Source organism: Lates calcarifer, linkage group LG4 (genome assembly GCF_001640805.2).
Source record: "Lates calcarifer isolate ASB-BC8 linkage group LG4, TLL_Latcal_v3, whole genome shotgun sequence".
Classification (NCBI taxonomy): domain Eukaryota; kingdom Metazoa; phylum Chordata; class Actinopteri; family Centropomidae; genus Lates; species Lates calcarifer.
In genome coordinates, this window is record NC_066836.1 from 13,555,893 (window position 1) to 13,574,416 (window position 18,524).

The window sequence follows — 18,524 nt, forward strand, 5'->3', positions numbered from 1 at the left end:
GCCCAGCCAGGTTCCACATCAGAGAAACCTTACTTATGTTTAACACACATTCAACACATCCCTTCTGTGGATCCTGTGGATCTTTGAATCTATTGGCTACTGCAGGGACTCAGGATTACCCTGCTCCTGTTTGTGAGGATAGTTTGTAAATGGTATTTAAAAGACTAGAAACAAACAAAACAAAATAAAAACTCCTGAAGAACATGTAGTTTTAGTCGCGTGAGTAACCCACGGTTGGTTTTGTGACTTCAGTTTGCCTTCCCAGTGTATGTCTCTTTTATGTTTTAGCGGTGCCTGCAGCAGTCAAAGAGGGTTTGAGCTTTAAAGAGTTAGTGGAGTCCAGGGATGAAGAAAGAGCGCGGGCTGAGCTGGCAGCCTGTCACAGGGAGGGGACAGATTCTTTCCACTTGAAGAAGATGATGGAGCTGGCCTTCACAGGAGCTCTGCTGCTCTTTGCTGCTGCTGTGGCAACAATACAGCAACAAGTCTCACTGCTCAGGGCTCTCTGTTAGTTTGGCAACCAAACTTCATGAAGCCAGACTCTGCATTAAGCTTAGCTTGTTTTTTTTTTTTTACCATCACAATTAGATGAGAGGCTCATAAAATTCCAGTGAACTGTGACTGTTTTTCCACATTGGGTCATATTTACTTTCCTCGTGGGTTTCAGCTCCATGAAGACAGTGATTCTTGTCATGTGGAGAAAATATGTGACCTGGTTGTGTTTCTGGCACATAGTTATGAAAATCCCCTTTTTAAAATTTGATATGGTGTGCACTTGTAAAACCAAGTCAAAACACCACGTTCCAAAGGTTATCTGTAACAGGGATTACAGAGTCCTGTGGCTTCACATATTTTGAAAATTTTAGTGATGGAAGGACAGGCTGTTTCTTTCTTCTTTTTTTTTTGTTACTGAATTTGGGATAAAGGGTTATGAAAATGTTTTTCATTATAGCTCTGGATATTGGCAGTTTTGGCAGATATTGAATTCCTGATTAGATTCTAAATGTTCTGACTGGATTCATTTTGATTTGTTTCAGTCCACTTCAGTTCAAATCTTGAACAAGATTTACATCAGATAAACGCCAATTTTGTGTATATGCAAGTGCTTTATACTGGGGATTTTATTCCACAAGAAAGCAGCTATTACTTTTTGACTGAAAATGACTTTTTATGTTGTAATAACTATCTCCATAATGCAGATGTAGTTGTACACATAAAAAACTAAATGCAAACTTAAAACCAATAATGTACCATTAAACTTAAATCTGCACTGTCCTAGTAGTATAATTCTGCCTTTTTCTTCTTGTCAAGTAACATGTAGAAAAGTGATATTTGCTGCTTTCTCAAAAACCACTCATGAAGAAAATTTAACAGTCACGCTGCGTTTCCTTGACTCCTCAGCAATGCACCTGCAGAGTTTGAAGTTGATCAAATGAGCGGTTGATGAGAAAATCAAGACAGACAGACAGAGATTCCTCCATTTAGTTAGATGTAGTCTTTCTTGCTTTAAAATTGAATCAATCAGATTTTTTTTACCCAGGACAATTCTGGATGGATAGGTAGTCAAAGAAAAAGTAGGACACTCTCTTATTTCTTTTGTTCTGTCTCACATGAATCATATTGGAGTTGATGTACTGTAGAACGTGCACTGATTAATGCAGTATGTGGACTGATGATGACCATAATGATAGACATTCATGGTGAGTGATCAGGAGTGGGAACATATCAGTGGGGGCTCTTCAAACCTTTTTGTGTGCTGCTGCCTTATAAGGGCTCCTGCTGCCCGTCTGAAAGGCCTCCACTTCCCAGAATCACTGCGGCAGTCTTCAGTGTCTGTTGACCCTCACCTTTCTCATAACAGCCTTTTTCATCAGCAAGACAGCTGCTGGAGCATGCTCTCCGAAAAAACTGCTGATGTCACTCAAACTGTCATCCATTTTTGAACAACATCTCCATCATTTGGCTGACAGAAACCAAAGTTAGTTCCCATGTACACTGCACACATACAATCTGCCTCAGTCAGTGCCTGACAGGAGCAGGGTGTGACAGCCCAGCGCCACGGTGCGTTGCTGTGATTGACTCACAAGGGTTACGTGAGGTCATGGCCAATAAAGTGTCACTAACGGTTAGCAGCAGAATCGGCTTGTGTTAACTTGCAGTGCAGGGGTGTGTGTGTGACTCTGGATTGTTTAGGAAATGTTCTTACCATTACTCAGACCTCTTGGGAGATTTACTTATTTATTTTCAAAAGCATAGGCGATTTCTGTTTTCAGATTTCATGCTGATTTTGTGAAAAGAGAAGGAATTGATTAGTTTTTGTAGCAGAAAACACCACCATGTGGCAACTTTAAAAAACATTTTCCTTTGGCTCATAGCTTTAGAAATGCAAATTTTTTCTACATTCCTTGGTTCAAGACAAATCTTTGAGTATTTGTGCAGGAACATTTCTGCCTAAACAAATATTCAACCATGTTTTCTGATGTTTTCTATCCTCCTTCTCTGTATTCCTCTTACCAATTGCATCCAACCCACATTTTGCAATTGCAAACAATCTCAGATAATCATTGTGTCATTTTACTGCAAGTCATCTGATGGAGATAGAACAAACATGTGATTCATTTAAGCCCCAATAAGTCACAAATCATGACTCTGAATCCCTTTTTTTCAGGAAGGAGTTAGGTATTCATCAGAAAAACACGCCTACCATCAAATAAAATGACCAGACACAGAAATATAAAAGAATTTTATCACTGAAATAACATATTTGAGGTTTGTGTGGCCTTGGCAGAGGTGCATGTGGTCTCAGACTAAATGTGTCCATGCATATGTTAACAGAATTATTTTTTTTCTTGAGCTGATATGTTGTCTAAAGAGAATTAACTGTGTGGTTTCTGTAGGTTTATGGTCAGCAATCTGAGAATTTAACTTCATCATTTTGTTTTCGGCAATGTGATATAGATTCACATCAAAAGGTCAGCCTGGCAAAAAGATCTGGCTGCCAGCTTTAGATAAAAGGTTTTTATTGGCTTCATCTTTAACCACGGAAAAGGACAACAGCAGAAAAGTACTTGGCTCACGTTGACGTTGTTATGCCTTTGATTTTAAAATCACTTAAAAATCACATTTTCCATGTTGTGGATGGCAATGCAGACTTCTGTTTAAGTCCAGATTCTGACAGCTATTATTGCTGTCCAGTCCACAACTTGCTTAATCTGCCAGTCCGAGACTCTCTATTAATTAAGAAGTGTCTGGAAACTGTTTGGCCATAACAGGCACAATTAATCAACACAAACAATACATCACATCTTTTCCAGAATCAGCAGCTATGGGTGGCTGAGAAGTGCAGCTTTCTGCAGTTACTTTTGTTTGCAGCCTGTCACTCTTCCTAGAATACTTTCTGTCTTTTACTTTCTCTCATTCTGTCTCCCTGTCTCATACTTTGGAAATATACTTTTTCTTTTTTTTTTTTTCTCTCCTTTGGCTGCCTTTTTTTGGTCACGCAGTCTGAGATGTAGAGAGAATTGCAGCCATTTCCTCTGAAGCCAGGGAAACACACATGCCCGCACACACAAACACACAAACACACAAACACACACACACACACACACACACACACACATGCTTATTTTGTATCTCAGCTGATGTTTGCTTTTACACAAAAGCATTATGAGCCTTTACAGTATGTGAGAGAATGGAGAGAATTTTAATTTAAAAGCTGAGAGGACTTCTGCAGACTTTAAAAGATTACCGCTGTCACTTTTTCCCCTTAAGTCTCGTCCAGCTTTTCCTTCCCTTCTCCTTTTTCTCTGTCCACATATTCAGTTTTACCACCACTGCCCTCAATGAGGTGATACTGTTTCAAATTGTAAAGGAAGAAAAAGAGCACATGTCTCGATGTGGCCGTGCAAAGGTTGTGACTTATGATGCTGGTTCACTAGTTTGACAACAGCATCCCGCATGTTACACGTGCACCGACGTGCGCGCAGACTTACACACTTACACACTTACACAACCACTGCGACAGTTGCAGTATTCATATCCCATCCCTAATGACCACATTTCACATATTCACATTTCATAATCAGATGAAAATCAATTTTCTATTTCCACATAAAACTGGAACGTGTATCCATAGTTGCCTCTTGGTTAAGCTCCACGCTCACACACACACACACACACACACACACACACACACACACACACACACACACACACACACACAGACATTCTTTCAACCGCGCCTTCTCTCCAAACTTCTTCAGAAGGTGATTGGTTACTTCTGGCAGTACAGATTTTAGTGTGACTAGAATGTAGTCAAATACATGCAGGAATTCAGCCCTTAATGCTCTCAAACCTGCCCCATCATCCTCTGTCTGAAGAATGCTTTTGAAAAGAAAGAGAGAGGAAAATGAGTTGGCAGGGTGAGAGGAGAACTAGAAAATATTTCATGATTTGGGATTTTATTCAAAGCCTTTTGGGAGTAAATGATTTGTCTTCGGATGCCAGTGTAATTTCAAGGTAATCCTTAAGAGGACTGGCATCGTGTTTTTTTTTTTTTTTTTTCCGGCCCATCCACCATCAGCCCCCTCACCTGCTTACATGACTGCAAGCTCAGTCTTCCTGTCTGAGCACTTTGTACAAAGTATTATGGATTTTTTTTTTTTACATTTATTTATTTATTTTACTTTTCTGTCCCTTTCTCCATTTTCTCTACTTGTGTCTGTTTCTCTTTCTCTTTACTCTGTCACACTCTTTTTGTTTTATTTGGCCCATTCAGTTGTAGACCGTAGCTAGATGTTGATCTGAAATTGCACTGAAATTACTTGAACTGATTGTTCCAGCTCACACTCATTTGTCTCGATCCAGTGGTCCTATTACTAATGGATATTATAGATGTATTGTCTGTAACAATACTAAATCCACAAAAAAGAGGCCAATATGCTTTACACTGCTGTCCATGGGAGCCTGTCATGACATTGAAATGTCTGCAACTAAAGAAATGTCCAAATGATCTGAAATTTTAGATCTTTGTGTCTGACTCTGCACTGAAGAAAAATGGCTTCTCTGCCAATGATATTTAAGCAGGACAGAATGTCTCATAAAAGAAGCTGAGACACCCATTTGTCAACCAAAGGTATTCTCAGTAGCCCGTAATGCAGTGCAGTAACAGGACTCATATTATAAGGAACATACAATTACAGAAGTTTACCCTTGAACTTAGATTAATTCAAAAGTTTACTTACAGCAATTTCTCACTGTCAGTAGGCTGAGGAAACAGCAGCTCTATCTAATCCAACAACACAGTGATATTCAGCATTGTTTTAGATGTCAGAAAGCGATGGCCAAGTCATGTTAGAACAAAGGCATCTGTCCCTGTAGGGCTAAAGTCACAGTGAATTTTTGCTTTGTACATCACATAAAGGCTTCTGCTGCTGCTATTGGAATACTCTGCCCACTTGCGCAAATTTACCATACGTTACACTGTGACAGATCAGGGGGATGAGCCTTTGAAAGATTGTTGTTGGTTTTGATACCATAAATAGACTGTGCTTCATTTCGTTGAACGTGTTGTTCATCTGTGGATCCTGAGTCGTTTGAGTCTAGAGGATGTCGTTTTCATAGTTATGTAATTTTTTGTATTTGAAATTAACATGCATGGCTTAGCAATAATGTGTGTGAGCTATCCTCTGATGTGATGACTGCTTCTGCTCTAAAGAAGATAGAAAACTAGTAGGGGAAAAAAAGCCAATTTGAAAAACTGCTTAAGACACTCATTGAAACCCTGAGCTGGTCTACAGCACAGCAGTCTTTTTCTATGAAAAAGCAGATAGGAAAAGAGAGACTATTCACCGCATATAATGCATTCAACAGTCTTTAAGAACTCATATTGTAATATTGTGTATCTCTCTTCCTTTAGCTGCAAGAACAAATTAGAAATTTTCCTCTTCAGTATGTTGTTGGAATACCATAATATAAATAAAGTTCCCTGTATGTGAAATAACCACTGTGGAGCTGGACTTTAAACATAAAGACATAACTGAAAATTCTGGCAGTTTCACAGTCTTGTCTTAGTCACAACAAACCAACAAACTGCACTGGGCAGCAGCCAACGAACAATTCTACAACGACCCGACTGTGGTTTCCACAGCGACGGCGCCTTAATTGATTCCTTCTCTAATTAACATGCTTTAAGGACAGCTGGGCCAAGCGGCATTGTGTTAAACGTCCCCTGAATGGCACGGTTATTAGCTTAATACCCAACTGGTTATCTGGTTTGTGTTGGTACACAACATTCTGCTGTTCAGCAGAGCATTTGCTCGTGAACTCGTGGAATGTTCATTGAATGTATTTAGTTGTTCTGCATAATAAAAAAGCTTAATGTGTTTATCATGGTTGCTGTCCAGGAAGGAAGATTTTTTCTCTCTCTCTCACTGTCTATCTTCCATTATCACTTATCTTTCCTTTGCAGTAAATAGATACTTACATTGTAGCTCACTTTTTAGCACACTGTTTATTTCACTTTAACCAGGATTTCTCAGCAAAAGAATAGTTTTCTCAAATTGTAAGCACTACAAATTACTTAGTATAGTTAACACCTGGAGGTAGGAAAGAGTTTTTTTATTTTTTTAATTGAGTCTCTGTTAACCAAAGTCTGTCCTTCTTTTAACTCAGCATATATCACATTGCAGCCACAAAACAGGTGGAACCAGTACAGGACACACAAAGAGCCTGTCAACTGTTGTAATGTGAACCTATCCATAACCAGAAAATGCACAACTGTAAGCAGCATCAATATTGTTCACATTTTTTCCAAGTAATCCTCTTGTACCAGCTGTCCATCTGTGAAAACCGAGCCATCCAGCTATTGTCAGTGGCTTTCACTTTTTTGCAGTGAGCACAAGTGATATGTTTTACCTGTTTCTACTAAAGGGTCCACTTGAGTTTCATGGAGCCCCGGCCTTGTGTTATGGTTGTACATGACTCATTTCAGTGTTGCACTCATTTTCTCCCACTCAGGCCTGAGTGAGGGGGAGTGCATTCACATGGGGAATAAATGGGATACATGACAGATGTAATGAGTTACATTATCACTCGCCTGTGTCAGGATTATTTTCAGTTTCCTCTCCCACTCTCCCATGCAGAAAGTGGTAATAAGTGTTCTGGCATTAAAAACAGAAAAAATACCAATGTGCTCATAACGACTTTTCTGATAACTTTGACATCACTTGAGCATCTACAGAATTATTATTGACAATCAGACATTTATACATCAGTATCAGCTATGTTTTGTGTAGGTTTCTCATTATTTCTGCTTTTCAGTTTAAGGCCTTGACTGTCTGGATATGTGGTCTTTTATCTAATTCTGTTCTAAGTTGAAAAGGTCTAGACTGAAATATCTCAGAACTACTGACTGGATTACCATGGCATTTGATGCAGGTATTCAGTGTCTCCAGATGACGTATCCTAATGACTTCTGATTTAGTGTCACCAGCAGGTATTGGTTGGTTGATTTATGATCAAATACCTGTTTATCATTTTAATTAGCAAATGTTAGCATACTGACACATTAAACTAAGATGAGACAAGATAAACATTATACCTGCTAAGCACCAGCATGTTAACATTGTCACTGTGACCATATTGTCATGCTGACATTAGCATTTAGCTTAAAGAAGTTCTGTGCCTAATAACAGCCACACAGAACCACTAACATGGCTTAGGCTTGGTTCTCTATTGTACATTACATTTAGCTTTGTATTGTAATCAGTATATATTAGCCTGTCAGCTTTCGTGAAATTCTTTTGGGGGTATTTAAGGCTTTGGGGACAATTGACTGAAGGTCACCTTTGCTGCCAGGTGTGCTGAGTGACAGTCTTATGTCAATGGCAAGGATATTAGTCATCCCTCAACACCCCAAGCCACCCCCATTCCTCCCACCCACCTTTCAACAGCTTTAGTGGTTGTTCCCTCCATATGAAGGTCAGCTGTGTTCCAGGATTGATCTTTGTCAGCTATCTCATGAATGTTTCATAGCGATTGTATGTGCGCGTGAAGCTAAAGGATGGTCAATATGAGCACTGTGTGTGTCTGTATTATTCCGCGTGTTCTACAAAACTGGTATTCATGCCAGAGTCTTACCTTCTTACACCAAAGCACCATTTGTTGTTGTGTCAGGAGAGCTCCTTGTCAGACATGGTGTGATGGAACAAAGAGCACCTTGATTATGGTGGACAGCAGGAAGGGCCAGTAGGTGGTCCAATTAGTTGGCCCCATGCTGAGAGGGAGGACTGTCATAAAGAGGAGTGTTTTATGCTCCAGGCTGAGAAAGTCTTCGTGCAGAACTTCAGTCATAGAATGATGTGATGTGTTATCTACAAGTCAAGGTGTTGATTACAGTCAGATGTAACAGTGATATTTTAGTATAGGTGATATTTAGTTTTTGTCAGAAAAATAAAATGAAATTAGCTATGACAGCAGATGGATGGCAAATGATTCAAAATCTATTTAAGATATGTGGTACAGGAGAAGTATAAACTGTGTGAAGTCCATTGGTGTTTTAATGCATTGTGACTCAAATTTCACAAATGATAATTGGCTTAATGCATGAACTCTGAACTGCCTCTGAGAGGAACTCAAGGGAAGATAAACAAATGTTAAGATAATTGCAGATGTTTTACATTCCAATTGCCGTGCTAGATTATGCACTGGAGAACATGGCCATTGTTATTGCGTAATTTAAAACTTTACTATGTAACATATAGCAGTTATCAGAATTGATCACCAGTTTTATTGAGTTTAAAATGAAATTTAAGCATTGCAGTCTGAAAAAAAATAGTATTAGATCTTCTTTTTTTTTTTGGGGGGGGGGGGGGGGGGGGGGGTTCTTTCTCAACCTTATAATCAATGCTCCACTTAAAATGTGGTTGTAATTAAATTCAACACGTCATCCTACCACCCAGGGCCCTCGCTGTTGTACACCACCCACACTGCTCTCCTATATCCCCAGGACGCTATGTGTCATCTGTTGGAGCCGACATTTACAAGGCTTGATATGTCAGGGCAAGAGAAGCAGCGTGTCAACTAAAGCACAGAAACACAGGAGACACAAGGAAGCGCAGTGTTCCCCTGGGATACAGTGTGTCCCTCACTGGTATCATATGGTGTTGCAGGATCTGTAACCTGTCGTGTACAGAGGCTTGTGTTAAATGGAATTTCTATTACAATGAATCAAAACACTCACACAGAGGCTAATAGAGTAGATATGCTAAGTTTACTCAAAAAGTCTTGGAAAATCAGTTCCAATTTTCAGTTTTCAAATCCACATGATCATTACTTCCTGATGGGAATGGATAGAAGCAACTAAATATGACACACAAATAGTAATATTATACATGAACCAGTGTGTAATAAATTGCTGTGTTTGTGGTTCAGGAGACGCAGGAGAGGTTTCCGAAACTGGGCCAGATAGAGCCCTGGGATGAGCTGGGCAGCGGGGAAACAGAGGAGGGCAGCACCACAGACTGTGACGATGAAGATGGATGTCAAGCCTCAGGAGATGGTCCAGAAAAGACCTGTAAGTGACACATGACAACTTGCACATGCAGAAAAACACTCACATGAACACAAATCCCCATTCCTCTATTCCTTTTACCCCAGTTCTCATGCTAGTGCACTATGCGTACAAAAATACTGCTCCCTTTATCATTCACATTCCACATTATGTAATCGCCAATCTTTGTGATGATTGACGGTGTCATTGTGACATTTCTATTTGTGTTTTACCTTAAATCAGCTGATTTTGTGCAGTATATAACCAAGGATAGATCTGCCTCTGAATTGTTCTGAGGATCACCATAAAGTCATTTAATTTGCCTCCTACAAGACTGGGGAAATTCACTCAAAAAATCCTCAGTCCTTCCCTGCTGTATCTCCTTGAGGCTACGGCAAAGGTGGAAGCACAGGAGAGTTTTCAGATCCTCAGACAGAGCAAACCATTTTACAGTTGGCACACACACATACACACATACAGTATACACACAAACCAGTAAAAAGGTGTTAGGGCTTGTGTTAGCTTTGATGAGAATCATTTGATCTCCTCCAGAAGCTTCACCTTAATCATCCCTAATTATCTTGTTGGTATTTTCCACCTACACAGTCAAACAAAGGAGTCTGGTGTGAAACATTGTCTTACTAGCACGGAGGGAGTAGAGAGGAACGTGGAGGAGCAAAAATGCACTCATCCGTGCACACAATAGCAGCGGGCGCCAGGTTAGGTATAAATGTTATGATTTTTTTTTTTTTTTTTCATGTGACAGCTAAATAGGCCATCGGGGGATACCGTATGCTGAGACGTGTAAGCACGCAGACAGGAAAACATAATGAGGGAAAAGCCCAGTGATAAGAGTCTCACTGGAGTAAGCTGATTCTTTTTGGCTTTCCCCAAGTGTAAGACTGCAAAAAAGCCAGATGCTGATTCAGCAGTGTCTTCATACGTAACATGTACCGTGTTTTCTCTGTTCAACATAGATTCATTCAACATCGATCTGCACAGAGGACAATAACATGTGCCTTATGATGAGCACCTAAGTAAATACAACAGACATGAAGGTGTGCTGGTGGCCTAGATGTTTAGGATTCTGACCATGAAGTTGTACTGCCACCCCCTTTTAAACTGGCCAAGTACCTTTAGTGCTTCCTCTGTTTCCCCTTCACTGCATGTCACCTATCCACTCTCTACTATCACAATAAAGGCAAAAATGCCCTAAAAATATCCTTTAAAAAGACACAAAAGACATTCAACACTCTTTTCACATACCAACAAACCTTTTACCTCTTTTGAGTCACTGCAGTCACAGCATTATCAATTTTGGTTTGGTTGTCATTGAAACATTTTGGAAACATGAGTGTTCCTCACCAGATACAAAAACCATGAATGTACCTGTATGGAAATTTTCAACAGACCCTGTTCAGTCATCATGAGGTCAACACTGACATCAGGTTTTGGCCTATTAATTTACAGCACACTAACATGTCAAAATGCTTTTTCCACCACCTCCATTGGACTGTAATGGACAGCAAAGACAGAAACAGGGCATTGGGCATATTTCATCAGTGTTTTCTCTAACATGATGACATTTGCTGAATTGGTAATTATTGAATTGGTAATTTCAGTTTTATTAACTACTTGCAGCTATATCAAGTAAAAACAGCAAGATATTTTAGCACACAAAACACCCAACTTTGAGGCACTGGCCATTGCAATTATGTATTTGCAAAATAATAGTCATAAAATGTAACTCAGCATACAAAAGATCACAATAGGCCAGTGTGGCAGCTACTGGTCTAGTTTTTTAGTAGTGAGAAGGGCTATCCACACCACAGTGTAGCTAATACACCAATCAATAGCCATTACATTCCCAGTTACACACATCTCTGGACAGGTCATTGCTGCCCTGCTCCTTGTTGTGATGTGGATAAAACATGTCAGCCTTTCTTGGAGCTCTGACAGCAGAGCCAGTATCCCAACAGCAGGGGATAATCAATCAAAACCACTGTCTGAGATTTACTGAACAAAACCCATTAGTCTGTGCTCAAAGTATAAATCCATATCCTGGTGAGCTCTGTTCAGCTGTCCTTTAGCTTTCAAAAGAATGTTTGTCATCCAGTAACAAAACCATGCAGCTTGGGAAGGTGATTGGCCTATTTGTATCTATAAAAACAGATTACAGCATTGGCCCTGTTCTAAGACAGCTCTGACTATGACACAGAGTCTTTCGCTTCTCTGAAGACGAACTGCAAGAGCTGGGCAAGACTTTTCCTCTGATGCAAGGATACTCCTTTTTTGGTACATCATCCATTTACACTGGCCAAGGCTGGCTTTGAACTCAGTTGTGGGTATGCTCAGGTATTAACTAGGTAACTTCCAAAGCTTTCAGGTGAATAAATGTTATGGTAATAGGCATTTTAAATTCTGTCTCAGTCATGTGCTGTGCTCACACATTCCACTGTCAAACTCTTTTAAATGACCGGTTTTGCTTTTAGGATTTCCTCTGACTGTTGGCAATTTTAAGACATCTACAAGTAATTTAGAGCTCACCATCTGGCATCTTGTGACATTGTATCACTTGGACTCTTGATGTTTTTTGATGAGCTCTGCCTCACTGATCGCCAAGTGATGCTTGAAAAATGGCATCTCAGTGCAACATTGACTCAATTGGATTTACATATATTAAACCAACTTTAAAAAATGTGCTGCTCTATCATCTCTTATGACTTCAAAAAAATCAGCTATTGATCCAAATATCAACTTTGGCAGCTGTTAAAGACAGTCCCTCACTGGGTGGGGTTTTAATGCATTATAGGGGTAGGAGCCATATTGTAACCTCCATCTGTCTGTGCATTTGTTTGCCTCTGTAAATGTGGCAGAGCTCCCAAGGTCCATGTTAAAAGGGGGCATGACCACCCACTGTTCTGCTAAGAGAGACTTCATTACCAAGCTAATGAACAGCGCTAATCTGCAGAGAACAGACTCGCTGTCTCTATCATCACTCAGATATGATGGAACTGCTGCAAGTCTTCCTGAGGAGATAGAATGCATGCACACAGCCTCCTGCATACTGAGACTACATTTAAGAATGCAGATATAAATGCTTACAGACCCAAGATCAGTGGTTGTGAAAACCAAAGGGTTGTAGGCAACCATATGAAAACTGTGCCATGAATGTGCATTGCAGTGTTACTTTTTGACACCGCCTGGCTAAAGAAAAAACGACAAGAGTTGGAAAAGTCACATTCTTTTCACATACTCCAATTTGCTCTCCACTACTAGAAGAAAGCATAGTCTGATTGCATGATGTCATGCCTGTTTGATCTTGGTTCAGATCCTGCTACTCTTGCCTGGAGACATGCTAGTGTACTTTGTGTGCCAACTAAATAAGGCCTGGTCATGTACGAACTGCCATGACCACAGCCACGAACAGGAGAATAAATCAGTGAATCTTTAATGAACCATATCATCCCTCACCCCTGCAGCTATGAGAGCCTCTTCTGTGGTGCATTTTGTGGCGTGACTATGGCTTATTAACTGTATTAGCCCGGGAACACTTATAGTTGCTCCTTCCAAAGGAGCTATTCATTTGTAGCTAGCTCATTAACGTATTAATCTCTAAAAGACCCAGAGTGGTACATTAGCCCACTATCTCTCCATTAGATAAAGAAAGGAGACACCAAATGTCTGCGTATGAAAAGGAGCATTACTTTATTTGTCTGTCGTCTTCCCTGACTTCCCTGTCTGGCCTTTTGTGCAGATCTGAAAAAACGGACAGGTGACTGCAAGAGAATAGATGTTATTATTATTTTCTTGTATTGAAAGTGCAAGAGAAGGTAGAGGTTTGATTTTAGTTATCATGAAGGAGTTTAGGATGGAATGTGGGAGATTTAAAAAAAAAAAATCCACTCTACACCTTTTTTATTTGACTGCAGTATAGTGTTGTTTGTGCTGCTGTTGAGGCAATCATCCTGGCAAAGGTGTAAGAAGTCATAAAAACACAGGGAGGAGCAAGCAGGTTATCCATCTCAGAGGAGGAGGAGGAGGAGAATTAAATGCATGGATAAACACTTCCCGTGATTGAGCCAGAGGGATGCGCAGTGAAAAAGTGTGAATTGTACAGCCATGAAAGTACAATTCTCTTTTGGTAACAAACACCATCTGTCAGGAACACTGGTGAGCTCATCAAGAAAGTGAAGACACCCCCGGCATTGCTCACACACTCTGCAGTTCAGCGGTTAAACCTGTCTATTAGCATGAAGTCATTGGCAATGTTTGTTTTGCTTTGCCATCCTGTCAAAGCACATAATTTTCTAAATGTGACAAGATGGGAAGATTTAAGAGTGGAGCAGTGTGATTCTGTTATTCTTGAACAGAGAGACAAATATATTAGCTTTTCTTGTCTCTCCTAATGTACACTCATACAGAAGGAAACAGCTGGCTGTGTGTATGTGTGTATGGTGTGTGGTGTAAACCTGACCCTAAGGGAAGTAAACTCAGAAAACTATTTCAAATCCACAGCTGCTATTTTCTGAAGTTTTTTTTTTTTTTTTTAGTTAAGTGTAAGTTGTGCATTTTACTTTGCACACATTTGCACTTCTATCTTTGTGAGGACACTCAATGACATAATGCATTCCTTAGCCCATTACCCCAGCTATCATATCTAAATGCCAACTCTACCCCCCAAACAGCCCTTTGAAGGTGTGTCAAGAAAGTGAGGACCAGCCCAAAATGTCCTCTAGTGGTCTGAAACTCAAACTGATCCTGACAATATATAGCTATACAAGTATACACACACACACACACATATTTGTAGAGGTGGGTCTGTATGGCACTAGAAGGCCCCAATCAGCAGGTTTTGAATTTAAGTCTGAAGGGCACCAGAGCAAAATCTGTACTCCCTATCCATCAATGCCCAGTGTTCCTAGTGTGTCTTTTTCACTCTCTCTCTTGCACAAACACACACACTTATTATGAATACTTTGCTATCCACAGCTGTATTCTTATAACGAGATGTGTACTTTTTTCCTACCACTTGAATGTCAGTAACACAAGCAGATAATGTGTCTGATGTGATCTTGAATCTGACCTTGATACAGTGATTCAGCTTTGACATATCAGCCTAATACTATTCTTGGGTTTCTGCTGTGTTTGTACCTGAATGTCAAAGGCATGGAGAGAACTTCTCTCCAAGGCCTATAAGGCCATAAAGGTGTGCGGCAGCTGTTCACTCTGGCAGGGGAGGCACATTCCTTACATGAACGGCTGCTTGGGCAGGATATGGCCAACCTACACCAGTGTTAGCAGGATTACACTGGATCGACCCCAAGCCCACTACAGCCTGCTGTTGCCTCGGACCCAGCACACACCTGCCTTTCATGTTAGAAAAGTGGAGATTAAGTGAGAAGTTTTGCAAGTTTGGGGTCTGAGAGGGGACACACAGTCAGAAATAGAGGTGAAGGAGCAGGAAAAAGGTTTGAGACAAAATAAAATGCAGGGGTAATTCCATAGAGACATATGATGTGATGTTACAGTTCAAGGGGTAACAGAGGCATGGACATACAGCTAACATGAGGATCAAATGTTAAGGGCTGAGGTTCAGAGAGGTTGATTGCAACATGCAAACCTGTGATTCAATCTGCCATGAGAGGGTGGGGGTGGGGGGATTTGGTGCTTGTATGCTCTGCCAGGCTGGGTAGAATCAATCTACCCGTCGATCCTTCCCATCCTAGGTTCTGGACTGAGCCCTAGGCCCCTTGGGACTGGCGTGCATAGAGGGCCGGCTGGACAGCAGATGTCCCGGTGCGGATATTACCAGTAGGACTGCCATTTCCCCTAGCCTTTCATCTGGAGCTCAAGGGGCTGAGAGCAAGCTCCCCAGGGCAGAGTAGGGCTGGAGAGGAAGGAACAAGAGGATCAGAGACAGCTTTGGCAGGGCAGGGAGATGGTCTGGTTTGTGGATAGATGTAGGAAGAGTGAGTCACAATTTCTCTCAGATATGCAGAATCATCTTTTTGTTTTATGTGACACTGTGAATAACATTGCATAATTTTCTTAATACTTAATCTGTGACTGATTCTGAGAAACTTAAGTATCATTGCATATTAAATTAATTCGGGGAAAGACATCCATCAAAGAACACAATTAGAGTGATAATCCTTCAGACTAATATGCGCTCAAACCCATTTGCAGCACTTGCAGCAAACTACCTTTCTCTTTTATTAGAATCACTGAATCACACATTCTTTTTATTATACACATCAGCACTTGTGATCAGCTGTCTGGTATTTCCTGCTGTGCCCATCCATCCCTTTTTATTCCATCTTCCACCTTGCCTTTCAGTTCTCTCCTTTTTCGTCCTAGCTTGGCATATTCTGCCCTGTGGTTTTTATGGCACTTTGAGAGCATATTAGCTTGAAGGGCTCCCTAGGCGTGCGGTCATCAGAGGAGAATGGTTCTCATTAGCTAGCATCATCATTTCCTTTCTACGCAGTATCAGCGAGACCTTTACGATTGAGCCTCTCCAGCACACCTCTGGGACCCTGGTTGGGAAACACCAAGAATCTCTGTTGAGGCAACAGGTTATAAATTAAAGGAAGTGGTGAGAATTACTACCTCGGAAGTTAGTGAAAATGATACATAGAAGTCAGCATTTTGTATGGTTGCTATGAAGTTTACTAACAGAGGAACAAAGAATTCTAGTGACTCAGTGCTCTGATACCGTAGCCACATAAAAGACTTAACTACAGTACCACAGAAGGAACTCTTATTCACTTATATAACAAGAAATCCTTACAACATGTGCAGGTCTCCAAGCAGTAAATGGAATTTTAAAGATGGTTAAAGATGGTGTCCAGACTCATAAAGTGTTCTTTATTGAAAGCTGCAAATTCAACGGATATGACTTGAATTTTATTGTGTGCCTAACACACTCGCACACCATCCTCCCATTCAGGCTTAGGTTAAACTTTTGTTTTTTGGGACAAGAATTAATCAGTGCTCAATGAATTTGTGGAAATATTTTGTTGCTGTCTACACACACTAAGAGATGGACCTACAGCTGAGGCGACTTTGTGATGGCCCTAGTTTATTTGGGCTTCTTTATTAATGCTCTTACCTAGGCTTCTCTGCTGGGGGTTGAGATGGGAATTGGATGGGAGGGTGGGTGGTGGGGGTTGCATGATTGACCTCCTTGACTCTGCTACCTTGCCTGGAGCCCATACCCTGGCTACTAACACAGAAACTGGCATTCCTGCTGTAACACAGCACTGAGCAAATAAAGGCAGACATTCCATTGATATTGAAAAATACAGTTGAAGGATAAGCAGGGATGAGTCTGATCCTCTTTGTCTCAGCTCGGCCTGGTATGCAAGGGGAAATACAAAGTTAGTTGAAGGGAGAAGGAGAGAAGGCAAGGAAGGACTTTGGAGGGAATTTCACCACTGAGCCAGGTACTATCTCAAACTCAAAAGATGCAAACTTTTGTTTTAAAGTAAAACCACGATCAGAGTATCTGTTTTAGATAGGAGAGGTGCATTAGCATTGCATGAGCAGTTAGGTAATGGAGGTTGGTAGCAATGAGCCAGTTTTTGTATTGACTACCTGCAGTTGGGAGTCTGTGTGCAGTCTTATGTGTATGAATCAAAGGGACGCACATGCAAGACAAGTCACTTCATTAAAAGCCTATCCTATTGACCAGCAGTGAGAGCGACAAAGCCCTTCTCCATAATTGATGTGCCAATTAGAGCTGAACCTAGAACAGGCTGTCAGGCCTTAGGGCTGGGAGGGGGCTGACCTCTCACTGCTTCAGCTGATTATAGATCAGATTGAAAGAGCCTCTGAAAGCGTACTTAATTCTAATTTGATTCTAAAACTGCAGTCAGTTACGCAACCAAAAGTTTACATCAAAGTATTTGACTCACCCCCACAAAATCAAACATTTATAACATCACACCACAGTTTTTTTTTCTTCTTTTCTAACCCACACAGATTTCTGAAAATACTTTGAAGTTGAAAAGACAAGTATCACTTAGATCACTTTAATTCAGAGGAGGTTGGTCACATGGAATTGCATTCTATTCCCTGCATCTTACGTTTGTGTGGGCGCTGCTGCTGCTTGGTGTAATTGAGCAGGTAGCAGCCTAATGACAGTTTACACACTCTAAACTGTCTTTTCCTTACTTCAGCCCTTTGTTTCACTTGAACAGCAAGAGTAAGCTCTGAAGCGTCATTGGATTCTTGACACTTCAGACAAGACCACATATTTTGGACATAATGAGAAAGAATCATAGAGAGAATATGATAAAAGCATCTTGAGACTTCTGCGCTGATTGGCTGATTCCAGTGGTGCAGGGGAAGGGAATCCATGTGTGAGTCAGGAGACATACACAGCGACAATTTCTCTTGAGCACTACCTGATGTGTACTTTTTCTTGACTGTAATGGATGGCAACAAAATGTGTGTTAGAGAGAGAGAGCAAAAGAAAATGAATGTGAGTTTATCTCTGCATCCTTCACGCTTGTCTGTCTGCAAGGACAACCTGACACCTGCCAGTGCAATGAGGCATCTGGCATTTGAGTGCACGCAGGTGTAGTGTTGGGCGTGTGTGTCTGAGCACTGATGTCATCCAAATGAACGCTCCGGTGGCGAATGCCTCTGTAAGATTTAGAAGTTGTACTAGGCCTTTAACTCCTCTGTTGCATAGAGGCTGCTTTCTCCTCAGGATTCCCTTCCATATTGAGAATCTGTCACATTGACTGGTGGAGGTCACTGTCCTCCCAGGGCCTCTTTAGCCTATTTGTTTCTGAGTGTATGTGTTTGTGTGTGTGTGTGTGTGTGTGTGTGTGTGTGAGTGTGTGTCCAGGGGAGTAAATCTTAATCTTGCCAAGGAGCTTAATAGTCTAATACAGCCAAGAATCGTACTGGGTAGATTCCATTGCACTGATCCCTGCTCTGGAGTTGCCATGCTGCTATACCC

At 40.9% G+C, this 18,524-nt stretch overlaps 1 protein-coding gene across 3 annotated transcripts in view; it reads left to right on the forward strand.

Annotated features, from left to right (window-relative positions):
* Positions 1-18,524, forward strand: part of gpc5c (glypican 5c) — a 96,411-nt gene that overhangs the window by 68,758 nt on the left and 9,129 nt on the right. For all 3 annotated transcript variants that reach the window (XM_018676747.1, XM_018676746.2, XM_018676745.2), the window contains one exon: positions 9,433-9,574. In XM_018676747.1, the coding sequence (XP_018532263.1) occupies positions 9,433-9,574 (142 nt within the window). The remainder of the gene's footprint in view (positions 1-9,432; positions 9,575-18,524) is intronic.